Raw genomic sequence first — 23562 nt, 5'->3', positions numbered from 1 at the left:
TATTTATCTAATAACATCTGGGTTCAAGCCATTGAGATCATTCTAAAATTTTATTTCTTTTTTCCTTGCTTTTGGAAAGTTTAGCTTTTTTTTAAAAAAAAAAAACCTTCCTAGTTTTTAAATAATTTTTTGACACATTCCCAAGGAGTTTGATAAGTTAAAGTGGGGTGTATCCTGTTGCTTGTTCTTCTGGCAGAAGCCTGGCCCTTTCCACCTTCGTGGAAAGAGCTTTGCCCTTCTTCCTAGAGTTTAGGGTAGGCAGAATGTGAAAGCATTTTTCCTATGAAAAGGAAAACTCAAAGCCATGTTTTCCTAAGCCCCATAAAGAACAGTTGTGGCCAAAGAGCTGCAATGATGTCATGTAAGTTTTATCTTGCATAAGCAACAGAGTGAGGAAATTCCAGAATTAATAAGTCTGCTGGTACAGCTGTGCCCTGAGTTGAAAAGTTCAGGATGTTCTTTTCAGCCTCACCACGACTGGACATTTTGCTCTGTATTTGCCTTTGGCAAGTGTGATTGGCTCTCTCCACATCCAAGCTGCTGAGACATTCCTGAATGAGTCCATTTGTATTTAGAAAATTTAAAATTTAAAATGGATGTGGCAAATGGTCACTGTGACTAAAACCTATTGTCTATATTTGTCTTGACTTTATAAATAAGAAATAGTTTGACATCTATTCAAATATTGATTTTAGACATGGAAAATGCTAACTTCAAAAAAGGGTTAAAGGAGGTGAGGGGTTGAAATCTGTGGTTTGGTTTTCATTAAGCCTTTAAATATTAATGCTACTCTAGTTATTGTTTATAGGGTACTTGGCCCGTTGACCACCAGTCTTACCAATGAGACAGGAGGAAGCTAGCACTAAATAACTGGATGAAATACTATATTGGGTATATAATTTCATGTTTCATACTCTGTTAAATAGTATAAGGGAAATTAGCAAAGTTTCCTCTAAAATTTTGAAGCATATAAAGAAATATCATTTGGAGGAATAGTTTTGACATGTTATTTGCTATAGGATTTCTTTTAGCCTATGATTATTAAGGTCTTTCAAAACTTTTTTTCTATTTATTTATCTCAGAGGCATAAACACAGAGAACAAGACAGGAACACAGATAGAGCTCTTATTCTGTGGTTCACTGCCTTCTATTTTTTTAAGATTTATTTATTTTTATCAGAAAGGTGGATATACAGAGAGGAGGAGAGGCAGAGAGGAAGATCTTCCATCCGATGGTTCACTCCCCAAGTGACTACAACAGTTATAGCTGAGCCAATCCGAAGCCAGGAGCTCTTCCAGGTCTCCCTCATGGGTGCAGGGTCCTAAGACCTGGGACCGTTCTCAACTGCTTTCCCAGGCCAACAAGCAGGGAGCTGGATGGGAAGCAGGGCAGCTGGGATTAGAACCGGCGCCCATATGGGATCCTTGTGTGTTCAAGGTAAGGATTTTAACCACTACGCTATCGTGCTGGGCCCTCACTGTTTTCTATTTTTTGTTTTTATTTTCTTGTTTTGTTTGGAAACAGAAGTTATAAACCATGATTTTTCAGAATATATGTTTTAGGGCTAGATTTATCAAATTCTTCCTCTTAACAGGTAGCCTTGTTCCAAGCCATGTTAATTCTCTGAAGTGCAGTTTTCTTTTACACAATTGAAATTATTGGAATCAGAGTTTGGTACAATAATTAAGTCACTGTTTGGGATGTCTGCATACTATTCAGAGTGCCTGGTTCTAGTTCCAGCTACTCCGCTTTTGAATTGGTTGCCTGCTATTTACCATGCTTAGGTGATGGGGGTCCCTAGCACACATACAGGAAATCTGGTGGAGTTCTGCGCTTCTGGCTTTTCGCCTAGCCCACCTCCAGCTGTCGCAGGCCTTTGGTTAGTGAACCTGCTGATGGAAAACCCTCTCTCCATCTGTCATATTCCCCTGCCTTTCAAATAAAGTTACAATAAACACTTTTAAAAAGAAACTTTTTAAAATTGAGATTATTTACATAATACTTTGCTCAAGCATATCTGTAAAGATAAAGTAACACTGAATAAATATGTGTTAAGTAGCCTTTAAAAGCAATAAATATAAGCCTGACATTAAGTAGTCCATCAGCAAGGGTGGTTTTCATTCCTTCTAATAATATTTCTCTTTTTTCATATTTCATGTGTACAAATGCAAGTGCAAAAATGCCAGAATTTTCCTGCTGTTCTAAAGAGACTATCATATTTCTTCTGACTTTGAAAGATTTGGCTGCTCTTAAGGTCAATGGAAAACCCATTCAAAATTGCATTTGAATTCTTAGTTGTGCAGCAACCAGAACAAAATGTTGGCATTTGCAAAAGCATCAGCTGAGCTAGACTCAATAAATGCTTCCAGGAAAGTAAGAAGCAGAAGAGTGAACAGAAACTTAGCTTTTCACTTCCTACTCAATTTTTTTAAAAGAAAAAACACTTAAGTTCTTCCATTTTAAATACATTTTTGGATTCTGGGGATAAATGTTCCATAACTAGCATGTTCAATTGCTAATCCCTTTTTCAATAATTGACAAAATGGTTAAACATCATATAGTATAATTATGCATATTTGCAGATTATCAAAATAATGCAATTCCATTTACATTTTTAAAAAGTGACTAATCCCGTGACATTAAGTCATTTTATCAAAATGCATAAAAGAATATGATTTTAAAAATTAAAATAACCAAAAACAGGGTCTGATGGGAGCCTATAAATAGAGCTTATCATAAATGCCAGTAGATAAACATCATTATTTCTCATGATAACCAGAAGAGAAGCACCCGACAGTTTCCCTCAGAATAATATCTGTACATCCTCCACTGTGCCACTGTGGTTTTTATCTCTTTAATTTGTTTTAAAAAGTTCATTTCATTAAACAGGCAGAGAGGTTCAGAGATTTGGGTGGCGCTAGCGAGACAGAGATCTTTCCTCCCCAAATGCCTGTGACAGTCAGGGCTGCACAGGCTGAAGCTAAGACCCTGAAACTTTATCCAGGTCTTTCATGTGGGTGTCAGGGCCAGTTTACTTGAGCCATTGTTGTTGCCTTCCAGGGTGCCAAGCAACAGGAAGCCAAATAGAAAGCGAAGGCAGCAGGACTCTAAGCTGTTACTGCTCCGTGGGTTTCCTTAGCAGCATCCTAACCACTGTACCAGATGCTGTAATAAATGTCAGAAGTCTTCCCAGCTTGCACTGTATTTTGATTCTAGATGCTGCTTGAAAAACATATTCTGAAATAAGTTGTATGAAATGATGATGCAGAGATTACACATTTTGTTACTCTTCTGTGTGAACCTTCTCAGTGGAAAGCCTGAATCACTTAAACCAGGTTTATACATGTTTACAAACCAGGATTATGCATGTTATAAATAAAACAAATGAGTTCAAAAATTCTTTAAAATAAGATTTTAATTGTCGATCTGAGACTGAAAGTGAATGCCATGAAAGAAGAATTGGTATATCTCTATTAAATTATTGCTGCTGGTGAAGAATGTAAGTAGCTTTGCCAGTAACCAGTAGAATAAAACAGTGACTTTTAATGTGTGGATGCTTTTGTGGCTCATGCAGCGTTCTCTTCACAGGTCTTCAGATTCAGGTATGGTGGCATCCTCTGTAGGCTCAGTTGTTATCACAATAGGGATATTCTCAGATATCCATCCCTTTGGAGTCCTATTAAAGGACCGTCTACCAGAAAGAGGATTGGCAAAGGCCATGAACCTCGGATCTGTAAGCAGTAGAAACTCAAAATCTGGAACCTTGAATTTAACCATTTTTGAAGCTTTTTCAAAACCTCCAAATGGGGTGGCAACTCTGTGGGAAATGAAAGAAAAAGAACTGTTAATGAATATTCATATCTATTTGCTGAAAAATAGCAAAGAAGCAAATTTACAATGTGGTGCACATGCTAGTAGAGTCTTAAGTTCTTAGTGTTGCTGTTGGTTTTCAACCTCAGAGGCTAACATCTTCATTTAAGGACCATAGCTTTAGGATAAAGCAAGCATTTGATAACAACTCAGTGTATCGATTTTTTAAAAATATAGCCTTTACTTTGGGAATAACCTATCTCATATATCCATAGCTTGTCACATCCCTTGCTTTTGTGCCACTACTAACAATTTTTTCCGTATTGATGATTCCTCCCCTCCTTTCTCTGTATTTGTGCATGTCCTATGGTTCCTTGTTCCCAACTTCTCTCCAGCTGTGTATATTTTATATCCAACATCCCATATGGGTGCTGGTTCATGTTCTGGCTGCTTCACTTTGCATCAGCTCCCTGCTTGTAGCCTGGAAAAGCAGGGGAAGATGACCCAAAGCTTTGGTAACGCTGTGGGAGACTCAAAAGAAGTTCCTGGCTCTGGGCTTCATATTGCCTCAGCTCCAGCCATTGCAGCCACTTGGGGAGTGAACCAGGAGATGGAAGATCTTCCTCTCTATCTCTCCTCCTCTCTGTAAATCTGCATTTCCAATTAGTAATAAATATTTTTTTAAATATAAGAAAATGAAAGAAATGACTTAGGATATAGCCAGCAGATAGATACAGAGTGTAAATATACTCATACATAGGAAAGAAAGAATTGAAAATTCTAGTATATGTCTAACCAGAGTTCCAGATAAAGAGAATCAAGGAACAGAAACACATAATGTGAGAAAGTCTATACTTTAGGTAAAACTCAAAGACACTGCAGAGACTGAAAATATCAAAGATAGAGAAAAGGTTTAAAAATCAGAGTTGTCTATCTGCCTTACTGCAGTGAACTCACCAGTTAGATTAACACACTCACCAAAAGCTAGGGAGGGAAAAAAGTGACATTTAAACTGACCTCTGCAGGTTGGGTCATCCATGTATAGCATGGCCAGCACAGGGCTGTTTCCAGTAGCTGGCTAATGCCAGGAGGCCTGGGCAGATGTCATGATAAAACACATTCAGAATAAGAAAGAGACCTGTTCACTAGGTTGTAGATGAGAGTGGGGCTGTGGGAAGAGGAAAACAGGGACCAACTTTTGTGGGGCTTTGTCTAAGAGATAGAGAATCCCTTTTAAGGGTAACGCTACTGTGGGGTGTTAGGCAAGGCAGGAACATCCTCACATGCAGTTTCATGAAGATCTTTTGGGCTGCAGGGGCTGTGTGAACAGATTCTAGGACAAAAGTGGAAGGAGAGAAGATGGTACAGCAATCCAAGTGGGAACCAGGGATTTGGAAACCAAGTGTTCTCTGTGAACATGGAGCAGTAGCAAGTAACTTCAGTTTGTGTTTCAGAAGTAGATTTAACAAGAGTTGCTGATAACTGGATTAAGATTAGAAGGGGCATGGAGACACCAGGAACAACTCCCAGGCTTGCAGTTTTAGCAACTGACTGGGAGAAGGCTGAGAAGAACCTGCCCAGTGTATGGGTGGAAACCGTAGTGTTGACACCATAGTTTGAGAGGTCAATGACAAAGGTTTTGCCATGTCCACGTGCCAGTCAAAGGAGTTCCCTGCTTGCTCTACCCATTTATGCGATCTGCCCCAGTGCCCTTACTGAGGCTATTTTATTTCTGCATGTGGAATTTTTATTAGTACATTCTTAATTTTGTTTTCAGCTTTTTTTTTAAAGATTTTTATTATTTTTTATTGGAAAGGCAGATATACAGAGAGGAGAGACTGAGAGGAAGATCTTCCGTCCGATGATTCACTCCCTAAGTGAGCGCAACGGTTGATACTATGCCAAGCCGAAGCCAGGAGCCTCTTCAGGGTCTCCCACGCGGGTGCAGGGTCCCAAAGCTTTGGGCCGTCCTCGACTGCTTTCCCGGGCCACAGGCAGGGAGCTGGAAGGGAAGTGGGGCAGCCGGGATAGAACCGGCGCCCATATGGGATCCTGGGCGTGCAAGGCGAGGACCTTTAACCACTTGCGCCACCGCACCGGGCCCTCCAGCTTTTTTAAAAAAGATTTATTTGAAGGGCAGAGTGACAGAGAGAAGAAGAATAGAGAAAGAGAAAAAGAGAAGGGCGTCTTCCATCTACTGGTTGACTTCTCTCCGCCCCCGCCAGGCTGCCTGCAGCCAGGGCTAGTATAGACCAAAGTCAGGATTAAAAGCTCCAACAGGGTGTCTCATTTGAGTAACAGGGACCCACATTCTAGGGCTGCCATTCCTGCTTTCCCACATCAGGAAGCTGGGTCACAGTACTAATCAGTCCTCCAAAGGGAAATGGGATACAGACATCCCAAGCCATTGCTTCACCCATTGCACCTAAATGCCCAACACCTGCCACCTCAAGGTTTTAGCTCACATTTCACTTTCTTCTTGCATCTTTTTCAATGGCCCACAACAAAAGCAAACTTGTCCTTCCCTAGCTCCCAGACTTTGTTTGCACCTCCTCTGTAACTCTGCTTTCCATCTTTGAAAATATCCACTGGTATGTCTGTTTTATTTCTTACCAGACTGCATTACAAAAGCATTGGAATTTGCTCTGATGTATCTTTGTGACTCATGACAATGCACTTGTATGATACATTGTACTTAGGTTCTCATAAACATTTAGACAATAGAAGCTGGCAAGACTATATCCTGGCAGTTTCTCCAAAATTGTGGGGAAGATCACTTAAAATCCCCAAAAGAATTGCACTTTCTCTGTAACTCACTCAGTCGTCTTTCTTGACTATCTTAACATCATTATGTCCTGTATTAAAGTAGTTATAAAGGCATTTGTGTCTACAATGTGCTGCAAATATGATTCCATTATTTTTTAGCTGCTTGAATTCAATATTTTTCTACCCAAATTGAGCTTATGGTACATTCACTCTATTGTATTTTCCCATAGTCACCGTGGGTTTCAACTTCTGCATCAGAAGCTGCCTTGTCACGACCAGTTACTACTCTATCCTGGTCTCAAGATCCACCACAGTGGGAATCCCAACAGGGAAGGGAGCATTTGAGTAAGAAGCAACCAAACTGTTGAAAACAGAGTGTAACCAATCGCAGTCTCAAGTTTTGTACTACACATCCTTGACCCAACCCATCTGATAAGAGTTGAATATGAATATTGTTAGAAATGCTGAATGTTAGCACAGCCTGTGAGAACAGCAGATACTAAGTGTTCGCTATAACATTCTGTTTCAAAATGTCTTTTATTGCTTTTAACTTAATTTATAATTTGACATTCATTATACACAGTGGAAAATCATTCCAAAGGCTTCTGATTTAATGTTAGGTTAACTTAGAAACATTTAAAATTTTGCACATTGATCTGAAAGTTTGCCTTTCAACCTCTTTGAAAATTTGGTGTCATAAAACAAAACCATATGGTTTTAAAACATTCACTGGTTATTCATCAATGTACTTTGGAACTCTGTAGTATTTGCAGTTAGTAGTAAAGATAAACAGATTGCTAAGATGCTATCTTTGTCAATTAAGTGCAACTCCAAATTTGCAATTTTATAGCTTCTCTGCTCCCTTTTACACACATGCAATGTGGGCTTCAGGTTGTCTTCCTTAAGTGTTGTATTCTAAATTTTTGTTTGCAGAACCTTCATAGATACATCCTCCTAGTTCCCCTCCAGGGTCTACATTCTTGGTACTCTGCTATAATTTTTCAAGCAAGTTTGTCTCCAATACCAGACAATATCTCAGTCCACCTAAAGGAATCAAATGCTAGTAATACAAACCCAGCATTCCCCCAGCATTTACTAAGAGGAAGCTAGTGGAAATGAAAGACATGATCTTGACTCTCAAGGAACTTGCAATCTATGCAGAAGATAGTCAAGTTGGTTTCCACAAAAAAAGCATATTGAGGAAAAAAAAGATCTCAGAATACACAGGATACAGATGATATAAAAAAATACATAAACAACCTCAAAATGGGGATTATTCAAGCTTCCAGAAGAAGGAGGCAGACTATTGGGGCCACAGTTATAAATTAAAGCTGTGATGGAAGATGATTCTTCAGAGTTGAAGGAACAGGGGTTTGTAGAGCAAAATGAGCCATCAAATGCTCAATAAAATTAATAAGGAAAAAAATTGCTGGGCCTGGCGCGATAGTGTAGTGGTTAAGGTCCTCACCTTGAATGTGCCAGGATCCCTTATGGGCACCGGTTCTAATCCTGGCGGCCCCACTTCCCATCCAGCTCCCTGCCTGTGGCCTGGGAAAGCAGTTGAGGATGGCCCAAAGCTTTGGGACCCTGCACCTGTGTGGGATACCAAGAGGAAGCTCCTGTCTCCTGGCTTCGGATTGGCTCAGCTCAAGCCATTGTGGCCATTTGGGAAATGAACCAATGGGCGGAAAATCTTCTTCTCTGTCTCTCCTCTTTGTATATCCACCTTTCCAATGAAAAATAAATAAATAAATCTTTTAAAAATTGCTGCTTAGACATTTTTTTGGCAGAATTTTAAGCTTTTAAAATATAATGAAGCATGCTGGTGGGGGTGAGGGAAGGAAAACTGCCAAGTGGCATTTCACCAGTTCCCAGGTGACGCCAGGCCACACCCTTGGTCTCCGAAGCTTTAACAGGATTGTCTCATTCAAGCTTCACAATCACCTGGCAAGCTGGTTGTTTTTAGGGGCCCACTTAACTGCACAGATAAGTGAAATGACTCAGTCTAAGGTCACCTGTTTATTAAGTTGGAGAACTAGGATTTGAAGCCGGGCAGCCAGACTCACTGGAGTCCCATTTCCCTAGTCACTATCTGTTTTTAGCACATCCACATGGTAATTATTAAAGAAAATTTTCTCAGATCATTTTCAGAATACAGCAGTATGTTTAGAAATCTCTACCAACTTGGCTTCTCTCTGAATGATGTCTAACCGAGTTGCTGCCATGTTATAACACATTTGAATGTACCACAATGTACCTTTCGATTTAATGACTTGAAAAGTCTTTGTGAGTCCAATTTGATTCACTAGAAAACAAAACTTCTTATTCTTGAACGTATACAAGGTGATATTTTATCATTTGAAAATCTTGCCACTCTTAATGAAGTTTGTTTATTTTGGGGCTCATTTTTTATTTATGAAACAAGCTACTGATTTCCTAGCATGTCTAGATACCTGGCTTTGTCCAAGATGAAAAGAATATGGTAGAACAGGTCTTAACCTCAGTGAGTTTAGAGACAGTGAACCATGAGGGAGACAAAAACACTTGGAATAAGCTGAGGAGCAGCATCCTGAGTGCCAGAAAAGTCAAGGCCAGAGACACCTTTCTTGAACTTGCAGCCTTGGAAGAGGACCAGCTGCGTGACTTCTAGGGCCCAGTGCAAAATGGAAACACAGGGCTCCTTGTTCAAAAACTGAGAATTCTAAAGCACTCAGTCAAGCACGACTCTCTTTAACTTTGTAATTGCACAGTTTGCACAGCGTACTCATTGAGATGTTAAGACTGGTTTTCTACTGGTTCCAAAAGACCAAAGCTGAGTATTTTTAGATGTATGCTGAATTTGAGCAATCATGCATATTATTCGTTCAAGAGATGAGTTTAAAAAAGGAAGTATTTCTAAAACTCGATCTGTGTGTTAGGCATTTGCTGGATTGCTGATTTTTCCCCTTTTTAAATCTGGTTCTGCCTTGTTTTTCCCCTAACAGCTGTGGGTCATTTGCTTCTCTCATAAATGAAAACAGTCCCTTCTGTTCCATCACCCATCTCCCACTTCCTGCTACAGATCCAGTGAAAAGTTTACTGCTGGAAGGCAAACTTTTCTCCGCCTTTTTTTTTTTTTTTTTGGCACTACAGAGACGATATATCCTGTTTGTTTGAATTTTGTTGCCCTCAACACACAAATTAAAGGGAGTCCATTAATAGAAATGTTGGCTTTCAAAGCAAGAGCTGTCCTGTAGGATTTTTAAGATCTCTGAAAATAGTTTTAAGTTTCAGAAATTGTTAGTGAAGCAAAAAATTTCTGCAGAAACATGTGAGCTATGCTACTGAAATATAGTTGTGTCTATCTTCGACTCCCATAATGTAAATTCTTCAAACATAGGTGACTTAAAGTAATTTTTACACTTTGTCATCGGTGTATTGAATGATAAACCCGTTTCACTCAGATTCACAGTTAGCAGATGTTACTTTGTTACTTATTGAAATGATCAGTGTTGGGCTAAAAATTTGTAGAATTAATAATGTGGGGAAAATAATGCAGCTATAATTGCAACTAATTTATATACGGTAAAGAAATAGGTAAAATGAAATAGAAATAGAAATAGAAATTTGAATAATAGTCTATTAAACACCCAATGTATGTATTGTATTGAAAGGTACTTACATCATGGAAATCACAGAAGTTATTTTATCAATGAGGAAATTAAAATGAAAGCCTAACCGATATAATCAGTGTTGATGCTTTTTGAAGCAGAGCTGGGAACTTCTTTGCTCCCAGCTTACTTCTCATACTACTTAGGTTGAGTAGGGTGTTATTTGAATACAGCATGAAAGTTGAATTGTATTCAAAACAAATCCAAGAAAATAGACTTGTACTAAACTCCAGAGCACTTTGAAATTTTAATTAGACTTCAGATTCCATTTTTGTCCAGTCAAGCTGCTAAATCCTATTCAACTCCATTTTACTTATATTTTATTAACAATATCTAATCATTGTGTATAGGAACAACAAAATCATATTGCTTCAGTTTTTGCAAGGACTGTGGGTATACCTGCTTACCACTTACCAATAACCTTATTCCTAACCAACAACAAGGAAAATAATAACTTATTTTATACCTGGAAATTACTTTAATTTCTGTTTTAAACGATTAGACTTTCTTCTGGATTGGTTGAAAAATTGCTTTTGTCACATTTAACATATAAAAGTGTGACTGTTTAAAAACTTTTGTATTGAAGTGTATATAAAAAACCCCCCACAAGGGCCAGCATTGTGCCAAGGCAGATAAAGCAGCTGCCTGCGGTGCCAGAATCCCATAGAGATGCAAGTTCATGTCCTGGTTGCTCCACTTTTGATGCAGCTCCCTGTAATGACCAAGGAAAAGCAAGTGTTTGGGCCTTTGCCACCATGTGGGAAACCTTGGATGAAGCTCCTGGCTCCTGGCTTTGGCCTGACCTGGCACTGGCCACTGCCACCATCTGGGAAGAGAATCAGTGAATGGAAGATCTTCCTGTCCCTCTCTCTGGGCCTTTCCTTCTCTATACGGTCAAATAAGTAAAGCAATTTTTCTAAAAAAAAATTGTTAAAAGTACACATTTTTACTGAAGTGTAAAATGCATAAGGAAAAGTACACAAAAGATAAAATAAAAGTCAATGAATGTTATTTATTTTCTAACAAATTTCTGTCATATTAAAATAGCAGTAATTATTAGGTCTATGCTGGGTGTATAATAAATTCATTTGCTTATTCTAATAATTTACTGGTAGCTTCTTTTGAATATCAGTGGATATAACTGTGATAGTGGATAATTTCTATTTCATTTTTCTTTATTTTTTTTCTTCTTACTTTATTATCTAGTAGGGCATCAACAAATAATGTGTTGTCTGAAAATTATAACCTTTTTTTAAAGAATATTTCACTGAGTAAATGATAAACTGAAATTTATTTCATTATTGCAAAAGGTGTTATTCTATTGTTTTCCATTTTCAGTTGGGAAAAGAATACTGTTTTTACTCTTTAATGTAGCATACCTTTTATTCTCTAGTGTTCATTTTATTATTATTATTATTATTATTATTATTATTATTGGAAAGTCAGATATACAGAGAAGAGGAGAGACAAGAGAGGAAGTGGCCACATGGCCATAGCTGAACCCATCCGAAGCCAGGAGCCAGCAACCTCTTCTGGGTTTCTCACTTGGGTGCAGGGTCCCAATGCTTTGGGGCCGTCCTTGACTGCCTTCCCAGGCCACAGGCAGGGAGCTGGATGGGAAGTGGGGCCACAGGGACATAAACTGGTGCCCATATGGAATCCCAGCATACAGACGGCAAGGACTTTATCCAGTAGGTTACCACGCTGGGCTCTCAATTTTTTTTTTCATAGTCTCTTTTGCAGTTTTGTTTGAGAGGCGAAAAAGAAAAAAAAAAAAGAGAGCTTCCAGAGTGCAAATGCAATCCAGATGTGCCATGTGGGTGTCAGGAATCCAATTACAGCCATCACTGCTGGCTCCAGGGCATGAGCAGGAAGCTGAAAATGGAGATCAGAGCCAGGAATTGAACCAAGTACTCAGAATACACAACAGAGATGTTTTCACCTTTAGGCTAAGAATCTGTCTTCTGTTATTTGCATTCATGTTGTTTTGTGTGGTTTACTTTGATTCAGTTTCCTGGGGCTGTATAGTATTTCTTGAACTCGAACCTTGATATATGTTGGCATATTTATTACTACTCCATGTTTATTCTGCTCTTTTACCAAATTTTGAATCCTTTTTTTAATATGCCTTTCATACACAGCATTTTCTCTATCAGTTTACCAAGACTCTTTTCAATCATGTCTGATATCTCCTTGATTTGTTATAGGGTTTTTTAAAACATTTTTTCATTTAATATATATAACAACCTTCAAAGAATGTGAATAATGTACATAAAATGAGCAATCTTGGGATGACCATGCATACTTAGAGCTACTCCTCAGCAACATCCACTTTCCAGCCCAATCACAATTTCATAGTACCCAGAGTTGTCATCAAATTTTGACCGTTTTGGTGTTATAAACTCATAGAATGTTTTTTAAAACTTTGAAGACCTTATGGTAAGTGAAATAAACCAGTCACAAAAAGACAAACACCACTGATTCCATGTACATGAAGTATTTAGACAAGCAAAGATCATAGCAACAGAAAGCAGATGGTTGTGGTCAGGGACTGGGCACAGAGTTCCGGTTTTGCAAGATGAAAACAGGAGATGAATGGTGATTCTAATCACTCAATGTTATGAATAAGAATGAATTCTTAATACCACTCACTTCAATATTTAAAAATGGTCACGATGATAAGTTATGTGTATTTTATGCAACAAAACATTTAAAAAGCCACCATTTTGTAGAGATGAATTGAGTCCCTGCATAGTACCATCTTTCAAAGAGAATTTGGTGTTTCGTGATCAGGAGTTTGATTTAGAGGAGGTGACCTTTATCCACTCTGTATTAGTGATGGTTAGGAGCCATGCCAGCTGTGTGAAGGCTGCTCTCATTGTCTTTTGCCCTCACTGCAATCATACACCATTTCAGGGTCCCTAGCTAAGCGTTCAGACTATTTGCCCAGGCTTCTCCACCTTGGAAGACCCTACTCTCCTATTTCAGGACTTTCCATTACCTGACCCTGTTAGGAGGTTGTTTGATCAAACATGGGTTTATATGACTAAATTTCCCTCTCTCCAGGATACTGCTCTTCTAGCACTCACTTCCTGGGTGTTGGAATAATTTTTTAAATTATTTTTAAAATTGTCTTATCTAGTTGGTTTTCTGAAATTCTAATATAAACTTGAATGCCATAGCTGGAAATAGTACTTACAGAACTTGTTATACACTCCTTCTTTCAGCAAACATATATATATGTTTATATATATGTATATATGTATATCAGACACTGTTTAATGGCTGTTAAGTGGAATTCTAAATCTACAGAATAGACAAAACATTAAGCATTGCATGCATTTTGTGCATGTATATAAAGACACAAATTGGGTTGTCTATGCTTTGCATTGTGTTTTGTTACATGTTAATATATTATGTCATGTTTTTGTTTATATGTTGATGTATGGGTTAAAAGGGGCAAGATTTTCGGGAGTAACTAAAACTTACTGGCAGTTTAATTCTCTCTCACACACTCCTGCACACTCAGAGTATGAGTATGTTGTGTGGACAGAGCTTTGCGTGAACAAGGAGATCTCTTTCATCCATGATCAAAACATGGATTATGGTATCATTAAAACTATCCCGTGAAAATGACAAAAAGAAAATGAGTAACACAGAAAAATGCATGACCATCACACAAAATATACTACTGACATAATTTGGCAGTATTTTTTGTTAGCGTTACTTGGGGTGTACATGTGCTGAATTTTAGGATGACTAAGCCTCTATATCAATTATCATCTGTGATGCTCACAGCTCTGTATGAGAACTAATAGCACTATCCCATGAATCAACACAAACTGATATATTAATCTTTGAAGTAGAATATGTTATTAAAATAACCTTTTTTTTAAAGATGTAGGAGTTATTTTTATGTTATAATGGTGTTGGTTTCTGGTTCACTTCCCTAATTTTTATACTCAAAAGTTCCAAGATTTAAAATATTAATAATGCAACAATGAATCTTTGCCTGGGCTTAGGTAAGATCCTACTTTGCTACTTAGATTCCATTCTGAAAAGGAAAATGGTTTTTCTTTTTCACCACAAAATTCAGTTCTCTGCATCATGATGGAAAAACCTTGATCTTACGTGCCAACAGTGTCAGGCAGGACAGCTGACTTACCTATTGAAGCTCCTGTAATCGGGCAGCTCTGCCTTTTCTTCAGGTTTGAAGAGTTTGGGGTACAGAGCCTCTAACAGCTCTGGATCATCCCCGATGGCCTGTTCCCACGGAGACTGATAGTACTTGGGGACGGCTGTGGTGTTGAATCTTTCCGGAGGAATTTCCTTCAGTGGTCCAGAATATCCTTTGGAAAAATGTAGCAGGAGTAAATAAACAGAGTATCCAAGAGTTACTAAACTGCACCTAACATCTTGCCATGATTAATATTTTTATGCTGGTATAATTTATGAAGAGGGTATTCTATTCCTCAGAAAACAGCTTCACGTCAGAATTAAATATGACGATGGCTCAGTAGCTAAATCATGACCTTACAATGCTGGGATTTCATATGGGCACCAGTTTGTTTCCCAGCTGCTCCACTTCCCATCCAGCTCCCTGCTTGTGGCCTGAGAAAGCAGTCGAGGATGGCCCAAGGCCTTGTGACCCTGCACCCATCCTTGTGGGTGACCCAGAAGTTCCTGATTCTAGGCTTTCAATCAGCAGAAGGAAAAATCTTTCTGTCTTTCCTTCTTCTGTGTTCAAATTTTCCAAATTATACTGTCATTTTTCCTAGACTGTTTAAATGTGTATTTGTTCATGTGAAACTAATCATTTGAATTTTTTAAAATTTTGCTTTTTACGTTAGTTTATCCCGGACTGTAGATACCACAACTAATTAGTTAATTTTCATCTGCCTATGTGAGTGTCTGTTGTAGTCAAGGCCCTGGGGGAAATAGCAATAAAGACAAAAATCTTTCTCTCCTTATGTTTCTCAAAACCCTGTTTTGGCACTGTGTATTCAGAATTCCATTTACATTTGTAATCACATATTGATGGCTCCAACATCTTAAACTGTTCTATTTATTTATTTTCAATTTTTATTTGGGAGACAAATGAAAGACAAACAGAGAGCTGTTTCATTTACTGGCTGACTTCCCAAACACCTACAATGGACAGAGCTAGGCCAAGGCCAAGAGACTGAAACTCAATCTGGGTTTCCGATGTGGGTGGCAGGACACTGTTGCCCTCCCAGGTACACATTAGCAGAAAGCTGGATCAGAAGTAGACCTAGGAAAAGAACCCAGCACCCCACTTGGGGTGCTGGTGCCCCAAAGCTATGATTTTATTGCTGAACCAAATGTCCACCCTAACTACTGTTTTTAATATGCAAGCCATACTATTCAACTATTTCTTTCTCCTAAGTGTACAGACATTCTTGATAACCTATCAAGACCTCAGACAGCCACTTTTCTTTCTTCATTTTTTTCAAAGGTTTACTTTATTTTTATTAGAGAAGCAGATTTAGAGGGGAGAGACAAAGAGAAAGATTTTCCATTCATTAATTCACTCCCTGCTGGAGATAAGCCCATCCACTGCTAGGATCCGGGAATTTCTTCCAGGTCTCCCACAAGGGGGACAGGGTCCCAAGGCTTTGGATCACTCTCCATTGCTTTCCCAGGTCATAAACAGGCAGCAGAATCGGAAGTGGAGGAGTTGGAACACAAGCCAGCACCTGTATGGGATGCTGGTGTTTGCAGGTGAAGGATTAGCCAGTGCAATGCAGTCATGTTCTTCTGTTTCTTGGTTTTTTTGTTTGTTTGTTTTTGTTTTTGTTTTTTTAAATATTGGTTATCTTGGCAAATGTCATGATTTTACTCTCAGATGCCCCAGACAGAGTATTATTATAGGTGGTCCCTCATTCCTCATTTCCCGAACTAAGCTATAAGTACTAGTAACTAGACTTTTCCAAAAAGACACAACTTTAACATTATAAACAAATGCCATCATGGAACTGTGCTTCTTATGGATTCTTAAAATAGTGCTCTCAAAGTATCCGTGTATCTCAGTCACATTTATTACTGATATTGGAGATTATAGGCTCTTCCCCCTTTCTCACTAAGAGATTTTGCTCCTGTTATACTCAAGTGTAGCCTACAACCCAAATTGTTGATGCACCCTCACTCCAATCCTCTGCAGATTTTCTGCCAGCACTGCACTAGCCCCTCCCTCCTCTTCTGGCTGGGATTTTGTCTCTTGCCTGGCCTTACCTGGCAGCCTTTCTTCCAATCTTTCTGCTCTCACTCACTGTCCTTCCTGCCCTTTGGGTCACCTTCCTGACTAGCAGACAGGATCACTTCTGCTGGGGTTGCTTTAACAGCCCTGAGGACGAAATGACAGCTCTTCAACCTGACGTGGACAGCACTCCTCATCTGGTCAGCCTCATCTCTTGCCATTTGCCCCTCACATTTTTTGCCCCAAGACTATGGATCCACTCATTGTCTCTCTACTTTAGTCCCTTTGTTCTCCAGGCCTGGAATGTTGTAATTCTTATCACATAAAAATCCTGTGTTAAGATCTAGCCATTTTTGTCCGCCCATATCCCTAGGAAAGTGGATTTCCCTTTCCTGGATTGTACCATGATGTATTATACATAAGTCCATTGCTGCAGCCACTATATTATTTGGCATCCCTACCACCAAGTTGATTAGACCTATAGAAACCAGAATATTTCTAAATTTTATATTAAAAAATCCTTAAAATTCCATTATTCTAAAACAATTTTACTTTTGTATATTTTCTCCCAGTTTTTCTTCACCATAAGCATAATGACCACATGACTGGGATTCTAGTGAATACATAAGTTTGTATTTTTCCCCAACTTGGCCAAAATACTTTCAAATATTTCCATCTAATATTTTGAATCATTTTAAGGGTTTCATAATAATCTTTTGAGTTAGATATGTATAATTTATATAATAATTTACATAATGTATGTACTCCTTTCTCATATTTGAACATTCAGCATTTTCAAATTTATTTCTGTATATAACTTTTTAAAATTTTTCATGATATGATTCCATAAGCCCAGGGATTTTGCCTTCTACCCCACCCACTTTCCCCACTCCCATCTTCCCCCAAATTATTACAATAGTATATAGCTCTTCAGCAGCAGTCACAAGTCCATCATTCTGTTATTTATGTCATGACATTGTAGGCAGAGACAATGGTGTACAGAATTAATGACTTCCTCCTTTTTGACATGAGCTATGCATAAGAAATAATGTGCATACTCAATCTCTTAGAAACATTGCAGTGCTGCGTTTCATCCTCTCTTTTTGGATTTTTAAATATATTTTAATACAACTGATTTCAGTTCAAAGAAATTTTATTCCTACAGCATTATAGTATTATGATACTCTTACTGAGTTATGGCTGAGAAAAGTTGACTTTTAGATGCTTAGCAGATTAATCATTTAAAAAGTTAACTAGCTGCATTATAATAAGCTAGGATTTTCTCCCTGAACTTGTATTTTCAACTCATCAACTAAGAAAGAATGTGCTACTCTTTTTTATATAAATTTTCTCTTTTCTTACTCTATATTCCATAAACATTGTGTAAATGTTTAACAATTCAATATTTAGCTTTAAATGACTATATGAAATTGTGCTTTCAAATGTTCTGTCTCTGTATATATGTATATATAAATGGACACATATGTTATTTACCTGGTGCAATATTCTCTGGATTTGGAGGGCTTCGTGGGTCCGGGGTATTAGGAGGAGTCAGTGGGGCTTGCTGGGAACCACCTTCCAAGTTGCTTCCATCCAGTTTCCCATTCTGCATGGCAATATTGTGCTGTAGTTGACCAAAAGTAAACTCTGATGATAACTCAAAAGCATGGGGTGCACAAACAGATGCTATGCACACAAAAATCCATTTTCATATTTGGAATTTGGGGTACATAAAGAGAAACTATACATATAAAATCAATTTTTATGTTTGGCATTTGAATAAAATGAGATTTCACTGCTTCTGCAGACTTGAAGAATTTACACAGTAATGTATGATTGAACAATCAAAGAATAAATTTCACTGATAAAAATCTAAGATCTCAGGGCCAGCATAGTAGGTTAATCTTCCACCTGTGGGGCTAGCAGCCCATGTGGGTGTCAGTTTTAATTCCAGCTGCTCCATTTCTGATCCAGCAGGGCTAATGGCCTGAGAAAGCAGCAGAGGGTGGTCCAAAGTCTTGGGACCCTGTTTGCACATGGGAAACTCAGACGAAGCACCTGGCTGGCCAAGGCTGTTTTCTTTTAAAAATTTCTTTAAAAATTATTTTAAAATATTTTTAATTTTTATTGGAAAGGCAGATTTACAGGAAGAGAGACAAAAAGATCTTCTGTCTGTTGGTTCACTTTTCAAGTGGCTGCAACTCCCCAAAGTGGCTCCGGTCGAAGCTGAGCCGATCTGAAAGCCAAAAGCCAGGAGCCTCCTCCAGGTCTCCCACGTGGGTGCAGTGTCCCAAAGCCTTGGGCCGTCCTCCTCTACTTTTCCAGATCATAAGCAGGGAGCTTGATGGCAAGTGGAGCAAAACGGACATGAACTATAGCCCATATGGGATCCTGGAATGTGTAACGAGACGACTTTAGCTACTAAGGCTACTGCACTGGGACCCTTAAAAAATTTTTTTATAGGTCCAAGATCTGTTTTATGATGACAATCCACTTAATAATAATTAGAACTAAAATTATTTGAGTCTTAGTATGCACCAGAAAGTCTGCCCACTACTTCATACTAATTACTTACTTGTTATTAATAGTCACTGTATTCTAATAGGATCTATGAACTTAATTTTTAAACCTTAAAATCTAATCATGTAGAATTTTGGGACAAAAAATAGAGGTCCTAGTACAATATGTTCTGAGTAATATGGCTAGAGGTTAGCCTCATAAAAAGCAGTGTTCAATTATATACAGGAAAAATATGTATTTTAACAGGAAGAAATGGATAAGGTCTAATTATCTTCTAACTTCAGAAAGAAAAATTTAACAAAAATTCACAGCAAATACAAACCAGTTTTAACTTTTTTTCCTGTGTAACATATGCAGAAAATGTTTACTTTTCTCATTTCAAGATTTTGTTATGAAATACACCTTTACATTCAGTACTTGTTTACCTTATAAAAATTTTTGAAAGATTATTTTTTCCTGAAATCAAAGGCTACACATTTAGAGCATCACCTTGTATAATCATGAAGGAAATAAGGGTTATCCTTTTATAAATGCTTTTCCACAAACAGATACTCCACATATCTGCTACTCTAAAATTAACTTTGTAGCATCCCACAATGTCAACTTTCAAATCAGTATTCTTCCTCTAATTCTTCATTCTTCTGTCTGTTTCTCTGAAGCCCTTATTGATCAGTGCTGACAATGTCAATGATAAAATGAAATCTTCATGAAAAACTGTGTCTATCAAATGTTGATCACTAATAGGTTACTAACTCTAGGAACGTGTGTATTTTCAAATAGTACCTTTATGAACAAAAGGACCTCATCTCTAGAATAATTTTAAAAGAAACTGTGGAAAACTTTTGCTTTTCATTATCTCTGCCTGAAGTTAAAGTGTGTAGCAAAAATATTTTTAAATTGTAAAACTTTAAGCGAGGCAAGCCCTCTAAAATAATATAATATAATAATCATTACATACTGAAAAAAAAAAGCCTAAATGTTTAGTCTGGAAATCAGACTTACCTACATCTAGTCTCTTTTCCCATCATTTTATGATGATCCACTGTAAGCATTATAACTGAACTATAATGTCTTGGATACTTTCTCACCTTGATTCTTTGACCACAGTTGTCACTGACAACAGCCTTCCCAGTCCTCATGACCATGGTCAGATCTTCACTAACCCAAAGACCACCTCCAATCAACCAATTTTTTTTCCTCTTGCTTCTTGCTGTTCCTGTATCATTTGCTGCAGTTTGTCTAGCTAATCATCTTCTGAGTCTGTCTACCAGCTTGCTAGATCCTTGAGAACAGGAAATTTTATTCATCTTTTCAAAACTTAAGGTACCTTTCACCATATAACACAAGTAATCAGTGAATATTTACTTATTTAGTGAATGAATCACTACATCTGATGGTTTTTTTCTCATTCTTTGCTCACACTTTCATCATCTGTTCTTTTCTCACCATGCACTTCTCTGCCAGTCAGCTTGAATAATCAGATTGCTTCTCAGAGACCATCACTCCAGTGTTTATAGATTGCTCCTTATTTCCTATTGAGTAAACTGTAAACTCTTATGCCTGCTATGTTGATCTTACACTAGAGGCTGGCACCATGGCACAGTGTGCTAAACCACTGCTTGAGGCACTAACTTCCCATATTATAGCACTGGTTTGAGTCCTAGCTGCTCTGCTTCCAGTCCAGCTCCATGCAAAAGTACCTGAGAAGGGAGAGGAAGATGGTTCAAGTACTTGGTTTCCTGCCACCTGGGTGGGAGAACAGGATGGCACACTGCCATGTGGGGAATGAATCAGTGGATTCATTCATCTTTCTCTCTTGCTCGCCCACTTCCTTGCTCGCCTACTCTCCATAGACTCATTTTTTTTTTTTTTACACTCATCTAATAAGCATACTGTTAGGTACTTGTTAAAGATGCCTGCAATCCAAGTTGGAGTGTCTGAGTTCAGTTGCTGGTTGCAGCCTCTGATTCCAGCTTCCTGCCAAAGTAGAGTCTGGAAGGCAGTAATGATGAGTCAGTCAGGTAACTGAGTTTCTGGTACTCATGTGGGAGACCTGGATTGTGTTTCTGAATCTTGACTTCTGCCCAATCTCAACTTCCACCCTCATGGATATTTTAGCAAGTGGATAGAAGCACTTTCTTGCTCTGTCTCTAGATAGATAGATAGATAGATAGATAGATAGATAGATAGATAGATAAAACCTACCAACAGACATAATACAACCTGTCATTTTTTTGTGCCTTTCTACAACAAAAGGCAGTTTCCATGGCCAACATGCCATTTCATCTCGGTTGCTTTACCACCAACACTGTTGTTCTAGAAAGCCCTCTTTCCTGTCCTTTACTAAACCAAAACATTGGTTTCCTCTGTAACCCATATTAATATGGGTTTTCTTTCTTTTCTCTAACTTACGTACTACAAATGTTTCCCTAATTTGTAACATGTCAGTCAACACTGCAGTGAGATCTGAGTCATCCTCTCATGATTTCATTTGTTCTGGTTAGCTGGATTTTGTTACTGTATTTATGTCATGTTGGGTCTCTAACTAGTTTGTCTTCTGATTTTAATCTAGTTAAGGCTAGCTTACATACATCAACTTTCCTCAGTTCTAAAACAGTATTACACTGAAAAACTTGAAACATTTTAAAATATGCACATTAGTTAATGTTTTATATTTTGACTTAGCTCTTGAGTATTTGACTTAATAATTGACTAAATTGATATTAAAGCCTTAAGCTTCTAAGTCTTCATTCTTTTAAAAGCAGAAAGTTCCTGACAACATTTTGTAAATAAAAAGTAGTTGAGTTGTAGAAAATTTAAATGTATAACAAATAAAGAACCATCCTCTGTTCCTAGAATGTGTCCAAGAAATTGATTTCTTCTAGACTTATGAATCATCCTGCTCATTTTAATTTGTAAGTCTTGTAATACCAACCTTATGTAACCTTTTCCTGAGAATTAATGATTAACAGGAAAATCCACTCTATATAGTAAGCATTTAATTATCAGGAAGCACACAATGCCTCTATTATCATTAAGTATACAACCAAAACCTTATAATGGTTAGGTGGTGACTTATTTCAGATACAACTTAAGCCTTAAATTATAGTGTGCCATTCCCTGTGATTCCCTTCAGAAAGTTTGGAAAGACAAATAAAAGTGTACTTCTTTTTATCTCAATCAAGCTGACCCTAATGAAAACTTGAGTAGTATCTCTCAGATTATAAACATGTAAGTTAAAAACACAATATATTGTATTAAAGAATTTCTCTTGGAATATCAGTAGAAATAAAAGGCAAGCTTGTATTTTTGTTTTGTTTTGTTTTGGTTTGGTCTGTTCAAGTGAAATCCACATTCAGAATTCTGAACACATTTAGTTTGGTCTTATTATTTCAGAATCATTTTTAAAGATTTATTTATTTATTTGAAAGGCTGAATAACACATGGAAGGGGGAGATAGAGATAAATACAGATATAGATATGAGAGAGAGAAATATCTTCAATCAGCTAGTTCTAGTTCCAAATGGCCTCAACGGCTAGGGCTGGTCCAGGATGAAGCTGCTACCCATGTGGGAGACTCCCAGCTTTATCCTGGACCAGCCCTAGCCATCACAGGAAAATAAGAAATACCTAAAGACAAGTTAAATCATTATTTTGACAATATTTGTATTTTAAGGAAAGCAATAAAAGTTCATTCCAGAAAGAATGGTTAACAAATTGATGTTGTATGCATCATATAAAAATAATAAAGAACTAAATTGTAAGTAAATAATTGCTCTCTTTCAATTTTATTTGATCTCTTTACTATGAGACAAAGACTGTATGTGTCTGTGACCTTCTAGCAAACTATCTAGAACATAATAGTCATTTAATAAATATTTGCCAAAAATATAAACCAACAAATAGAAGACGTCGACCCAATTATGTCTTGAATTCTTGTCATATTCACAATGGTTAATGTGGAAATCTAGTATCATACAACTGGCTCACTATCTTCCTCAAAGATTAACTGTATGCGCAGATCACTTTGAGGATTAAGGTCAGAGAACATACAGAATATTAAATTCAGAAAGCATTTTCAAGAGCATTTGAGTTCATACTTCTTTTTAAAAGAAAGAAACCCAGAAAACCAACGAAACTGAAGTTAACCTCAAATCACAGCCCTGGTAAGAAAGCCAGCACGCAACCCTGGAGTCCTGATTCCCAAGCAAGTGTTTGTTTTCATTACAATGGGAGAGGTGTTGGTGCCCAGAACCCCAGGATTCTGACAGATTGATTTCCATGATTACAGTGCTGCTTAAATTAATTCAATATACTTTCTTGAGTACTACTGTCCTCATTCTAAACAAGAGAGTACATTAGAGATTATAATTATGTTACATTATTTAATTGTGTACTTAGTTACTGCCTTTTGTTCTGAGTTGTTTATTAATATAATTATATATTGCATATACCTGCTTGAGGCAATTTTATTTAGTGCCTCATGTCTAAGAATAGTGAAAAAGTGTTACTTTGTTCTCATATTGTATTGGCCACATTTTCTAATAAGAGGATAGATACTGACATAATTACGGGATAATGAAACACATTTACCTATGA

At 37.6% G+C, this 23562-nt stretch overlaps 1 protein-coding gene across 1 annotated transcript in view; it reads right to left on the bottom strand.

Moving 5' to 3' along the window:
- Positions 1 to 3553: 3553 nt before the first annotated feature.
- Positions 3554 to 23562, bottom strand: part of MYOZ2 (myozenin 2) — a 33254-nt gene continuing 13245 nt past the window's right edge. Inside the window, exons 4-6 of the mRNA XM_040966859.1 lie at positions 17938 to 18067; positions 14392 to 14575; positions 3554 to 3817 (exon numbers count right to left, since the gene is read on the bottom strand). Of these exons, the coding sequence (XP_040822793.1) occupies positions 3583 to 3817; positions 14392 to 14575; positions 17938 to 18067 (549 nt within the window). The 3' untranslated portion in view covers positions 3554 to 3582. The remainder of the gene's footprint in view (positions 3818 to 14391; positions 14576 to 17937; positions 18068 to 23562) is intronic.

The sequence above is a fragment of the Ochotona curzoniae genome, unplaced genomic scaffold (genome assembly GCF_017591425.1).
Source record: "Ochotona curzoniae isolate NIBS_2020 unplaced genomic scaffold, NIBS_Ocur_1.0 scaffold_4506, whole genome shotgun sequence".
Taxonomy (NCBI): domain Eukaryota; kingdom Metazoa; phylum Chordata; class Mammalia; order Lagomorpha; family Ochotonidae; genus Ochotona; species Ochotona curzoniae.
Note: the sequence above shows the minus strand (reverse complement) of the source record. Positions and strands in the feature narration are given on the sequence as shown.